At 43.8% G+C, this 6,266-nt stretch overlaps 1 protein-coding gene across 1 annotated transcript in view; it reads right to left on the reverse strand.

Moving 5' to 3' along the window:
• The window catches only part of rims4 (regulating synaptic membrane exocytosis 4), a 59,274-nt gene extending 53,040 nt beyond the window's left edge, over window positions 1-6,234 (reverse strand). The window contains exon 1 of the mRNA XM_034869422.1: window positions 4,941-6,234. Within this exon, the coding sequence (XP_034725313.1) occupies window positions 4,941-5,037 (97 nt within the window). The 5' untranslated portion in view covers window positions 5,038-6,234. The remainder of the gene's footprint in view (window positions 1-4,940) is intronic.
• Between the last annotated feature and the right edge of the window lie 32 nt (window positions 6,235-6,266).

Raw genomic sequence — 6,266 nt, forward strand, 5'->3', positions numbered from 1 at the left:
TGACGCTAAAGGAGACAACCAAGCGTGTTATATGACGCTAAAGGAGACAACCAAGCGTGTTATATGACGCTTAAGGAGGCGACCAAGCTTGTTATATGACGCTAAAGGAGACGACCAAGCATGTTATATGACGCTAAAGGAGACAACCAAGCGTGTTACTTGACGCTAAATGTCTCCTTTAGAGTCAATAACGACAAAGGCACAAACCAAGCGTCCATATTTGACGAGAGCGGAGTGAACCCATCACAGCCCATTTTTATTTTCTAACATCAAGACATAACAGAACTATGGTGGGAATGTTAAATGTCCAGGTCTTTATCAGCGGCTTGGAGTAAATTCAATGCCACACATAAACAACAGCTCGGGCTGTAGTTCACTTCTACCGTCTATTTTTATTACTTCACTTGATGCTCTGCTGCCGTGAGAACAGACTTCCTTCCTGTCCTGTCAGTGAAATATGTGTGAAATAAACTGAACCAAAGTGAGAGAGTGAAACAAAGGCAGCAAGGGGATGGGAAAGAAAGGGAGAGAAAAAATATAAAAAATAGGGGAGGCAACGTGATTAAAAGACAATTTAAGCTGGGACAGAGTTAACCTGCAAACAGGATTTACAAACCGCAGGGTGAAGAGGGGTCCGAAAGAGTGAACAAGAGTGACGGAGAACTATTGAGACAGAAAAAGTGGAGAATTAACCTGCAATCAGGCCTCTATTTATCTGCAGTCAGCAACAATCAGCAGCCATATTAGCGTTCAATTAGACTGAGAGCCACAAACCATGGCCTGCCGCTCTGCTCTGATTACCTCACACACTGCTTTTGTGGGTGTGTGTATGCATGTGTGTGTGTCCGTGTATGAACTGACAATCCTAAAAGTGTGTAAATGTGTGTCTCAGGATCGGAGGGCCTATACTTTTAAAAGACAGGTGTAGGTTTGTGTTAAACTGGATTTCCACTGTATGGTACAACTCGACTCACTTATATACTGTATATAGGGGTGGGGGGGGGGGGTGGGGTGTTGTGGCTGGCTTCTCCATGCAGCAGACAAGGCACACCTGCTTCCACTCACCTCATCTACCTGCTCAATTTGAATAAAAACGAAACAGGGCGAGTAGAGTCAAGACAAGTCGTACCATGCTGTGGGAAAACAGCATGAGTAAGAGCCTCAGCACACAGTGAGTGTGTGTCTTGGTGTGTGAAGGAGGAACAGGGCGTCAGCAGTTTGAAATCTGTTTGAACAAAATGGTGAGGTTCCCAGCATGCAATGCGTCCTCCGGCTGTTTCTTGGTTAGTGTCAGTAAACAAAGGTACCTTGGAAGCAAGTGACGGAGTTAGCTTTGGCGAGGATCTTGTTGTGGGTGTGTGTCCTGTGTACCCAGACATCATTGGGATCCAATTTTACAGGACATTTATCAAATATATAGAGATGCTATGTGATGGCTGAACTAACATCATAATCAGGAAAACACAAACAAAATAAACCCATATTACTCACCGTTTTAAGGTTAGATCTAAGGTAAGCCTTACAACTAAAACAGTTAAAATTAAATCATGGGAATTAATATCAAAACAATTAAAGGACACCCCATTTGATAAGATTGAAGCTCTTTTCTCACATGACCTTGCCCTTTGACACATTTAGCACACAACAGCAGATTGCCAGTGTTAGACGTGTTCTCATTTGGTTTAGGGGTTTTATGAAGGAAAAGTTGTTGATGCAGCATTTGATTCCCCTGACACACCAACCAGGACACCCCCCACGGCAGAAAAGGCTGTCGGACTGATCAGTTGCCCCGAGTTGGTCAACAAAGTGCCTCGGAACACACCAAAGCGACGAGACGTAATACGTCTCCATAACAGCAGGCGGTGCTAATCTGTGTTGTCGCCCAAAAATGAAAACAAGCCCCTGATTGGACAAACGCGTGACGTGGCTCTCAATTCTCCAGAAATTGAAAGCCAGACTGTCATGGCGGCTTGTTCAGAATCCCATCTCTATATTTTACTCGTCAAAATGTGTTTTTTGAAAACATTTTATGGAGAAATAGTCCGTGCAGCGGCTGAATCTTCATTTCAGATCCACAAAGGTCAGTTTAAAAGATTTTCCTCCGATTTTGAGAGACTCTAGTGATGCTCATCCCGCTCCTCCTTTCCGAGTTTGCACTCCACCAATTAGATTGGTCATTTGTGTCTCAGTGTAGACAGGGCCCGCCTTCCGAATGAGCATGTCAGGTGGGCAAAATGAAGGCCGATGCCACTCCAGACCACTCCTAAACACACTGAACAGACTCAAGTCCCGGACCTCTCCAGATTGTCTGACGACTAATTATCGGGTGGTGTATCACAACTTTGAGATCACTGTAAAGCAGAGATCTTGGAGTCACTGCAGGGGGCACCAAATTATTGTTAATATTTGAAAGTCTTTTCAAAAATAAATGTCTTAACATGAATTCGCCATATTTTTAGCAAATATAAATCCTCATTGATGACAGTCCTACTGGCCTATGGGTAAAGTACTCATTAGGATCCAGTAAATCCTTTGATTCACTGTGCCACATGTATGTTTAACATTAAAACGTTCATGTATAGAGGCTTTAGGCCGCCCTCCACTTCATTATAGGCCCAGTTTAATATTCAACTTAATTTGCATATTATATGTAGTAGGGCTGTCTTTGTCTCTTTTTTAGTTAAGGGGTCCTTGACTTTAACCAAGCCTGCTGTAGAGAATAAAGTTATGATGAAGATTTTCTAAATACCTCTCATAGCCAATGCTAGCGTTGCAGTGTGTGTTCCCGTTTAATCCAGTGCAACCAGTATTTCCATGCTGGAATAATCCTTCATTTGTAATAGTTGTTTGATTAAACACAATTTACAGTATGTATTAATGATATTGCTTTTAAATTCCAAACTTTTTTATGTGTTCTTGTATTTTATCCTATTATTATTATTATTTCATGTATATTGTATCTACTATTTCATTTATATTTTATACTGTTCCCCGGTTCAGAAATTACAATTTACACTTTGTTTGTTAGTAATCACTATTGATATATACAATTATTTTCAAAATTGATTCTTTTTCCTAGAATATTTTTTTATTTTATTTACCAGTGATCCACCTAAATATTTTGTTTAAATGGCACCGCGACGGCGAGTAAATCAAATCTGTCAGTAATCACTACACACAGGCCTGAAATACACGGAGAGATGTCAGAGTGGGGGTGCTGCTAGCTGGACTACCACTCTGAGCTGTTGGGGGGGGGGGGGGGGGGGGGGGGGGGGGGGGGGAACGGTGCCTTGCTCAAGAGCACCTGGCAGGAGGTGACGTGGCATCTCTCCAGCTACCGATCCACACTCCGTACTTTTGGTCCGTATGGGGACTTGAACCGACGACCCTCTGGTTCCCAGACTGACTGAGCTACTTGCCACACAAATATTCTGTGATGTGTGACTGATTTTGCGGCTGTAACATTATAATTTCCCATTTTATTGGGATCAATAAATATCTATCTATCTAAAGGTAGATTTTGACACCAAGTCCTTCTGCAAGACCTTTCCACTAATAATGCCAAACATGTCTTAGTTGAGATTATTCTCCAGTGGCATCAAAACACAACAATTCAATCAACTGACATGCAGTTATTATGCCTTTGGGTTGTAACCTGATGAGCCACATGGTTTGTTACACCATCTGAGGAGCCATCATTAGCAAAAAGTTTGGAAAGAGAGCAAGCGCTTGCAAAAAATACCTGGCAGGTGATTGGATGAACCATCTGTCTATCACATCCATTGTAGTTTAGCCCAAACAGTCGTGGCCTGTGCTCACACACACCTAAACACGGCGTACCCGCCAGTAACTCCTCACCAGAGACTGATAGGTGAAGTAAGCTGGTAGTTCTCTGTACTCCACCATCCAGCTCCCATGCAAGGTACGGAACCCTGTGACCTTCTTAACTCTAGCTAACACATACATCAATAGTTGAAACCTGCAAACACACATTCTCATTCTTATGTTCTTTCAAGAGATCCTTTATCATACAGTATACTTGTATCGTTTCATACAGCTTGTACGTGAAAGACAACCCAGTACTGCAGTTTTCCAAACAAGATTACTATGACAGTAATGTAATGTAGCAATAATAACTCTCCAGAAGTAAATAAATTACATCATCTGATGCGCCCGATTTGATGGAATACTTGATCCTACCGACAATCTCATCATAGCTAACCAGACATAACCACACACACACACACACACACACACACACACACACTGAACGATTCATTTGGTTAAATGCCAACATTATCATCTAAGTGGACATCTGCCATTCAGACAAACATCAATCATATATGTATTGTAAATGTTACCAGGGCTGCAGGTAGCAATTTTATTTGAATGCCATTTTATATGTCTATTATCTTTTAAAATGATGCATTAATAATTTACTCTATGAAATGTCAGAACAGGGGAAAATGGCTGTCCCAAGTGCCCAACATGATGTTTTGTCCAACCAACAGTCCAAAAAACAGGGAAAAGCAACAATTCCTGACATTAGGATGTACGTTTGCTTGATAAATCCCTTAAATGATTAGATGAATTCATTGTTTTATTTTCCAGACAATCACTGTTTCAGCAATACATGTCAGTATGTTTTCTTTTTTTACATATATGTGTATACTGTGTTTTAAGTCCAACCACTGGATCAACATTTAGCCATTTAACAACAAAAATTGGGTTTTTGGATATTAGAAAATCTGCCAAGAGAAATACTGAACATAAAGAATTTCCAAGCTTTTTGCAGGACCATGCACATGTTGAAAGGATAGTGAGACTGTCCTCTGAGAGATTAACATAACACTCTGCCTGACGTGTGGATGGAAACATCAATTTCCCAGCAGACGGGTGACAAATTACACATGTGTGTGTGTGTGTGTGTGACCACTCACCCCCATCATCCTCATCGAAAGAGTTCATGCAGGGGAAGTAGATGGCGAGGGCCTCGAAGGACGCCGACAGGCTGATGCGGCTCTGCGATCTCTCCATGTAGAGGCCCGCCGTCGGCCCCGGGTCGGCCGGCTTGGCCAGGCGAGGCTGGGCATTCTTCACGCGGAGTACGGCTCGCGGCGTCTTGGATAGCTGTCAGCTGCCCCCCACGGCAGATCCACCTCACCCCGAAAAGAAGAGTCAGGCAAGAACCCCCGAGATGCTCACCCCGAAGGAAATCGGTGCAAAACCGGACTAAAGAAGTCAAAGAAAGATGCTTCTCCGGACGTCAGACCCCAAACACATCCTTCCAAAGTTAAATATCTATCTGTCGGTTGTTTGATGAGTTTTAGTGTTCTGATAAATGATATCTTTGTTTATGCTTTTCTTTCCAAATGAACATCTATTTGTGGATGTGCGAGTTGAATCTCTTCATTCCTGCTCCAGTGATTTGGATTCTTGTTTTGCTTCCGTTCTCAGGCAGATGCTGGTGTACACCCCCCTCTTTGTGCCTTGTTGTCCTCAGAAGTGTGGGGGGACAGTCTGGCGGACTCACTGTTGTCTGCTTCTGAGTCCTACCTGATCTTCACGCTGATAAAACATCTCTTCCTTGTTTGACGGTGAAACTCCCTGACCTCTGCTCTCTGCATGTCAGTCTCGCATCCTCCGCCTGTTTGTGCATTCACAGCTAGTACGCCCGGTCTTCCTCAGATCCCGGCGAAGGACAGAAAGATGGGAGGAGACGCTGGTGGTTGAGGTGATGTTGACGCCCCAGCGTGAAACGTGTTGCTCTCCGGCTGAATCAAAGCTTTTTGGTTTCCGCTGCTCGGCGTTGCCTATTCCTCGTGCTTTGACAGGACAGAAGCATTTCTTTCACGCGGATGAACTGACTTTCAAAACCCAGGAGACGTCAGCTGCAGGAGCTGTTGGGAATCTGCTTCATTTCCAAGCTCAGATCAGCCAGGAGAGCATCAGTTGCAGCAACATTTGCAACTGGGGGCAATCTGTTGCTTCTGCTTTGACTTGAACCGCATTCCAAGTGATGCTCTGCCCTAAATGTTCCTGATGTTGTGTCGCTGTCAGCGAGGTCGGCTGTCCTCGTCTTCTCTGCCCATCAGTCCTGTGTCGCTCCCGTGTCTCTCCCGTTGCCGTGCCGATGCTCCACTGACTGCCTGCCTCTGAGACGGGAAAGGGACAGAGAGAGAGTGCGATATGAGAAAGACGAGAGAGAGAGAGAGAGAGAGAGAGAGGCTCTACTGTTTAACGGCTTGTGTCTGACTGGATTCATT

The sequence above is a fragment of the Etheostoma cragini genome, chromosome 4, assembly GCF_013103735.1.
Source record: "Etheostoma cragini isolate CJK2018 chromosome 4, CSU_Ecrag_1.0, whole genome shotgun sequence".
Taxonomy (NCBI): Eukaryota; Metazoa; Chordata; class Actinopteri; order Perciformes; family Percidae; genus Etheostoma; species Etheostoma cragini.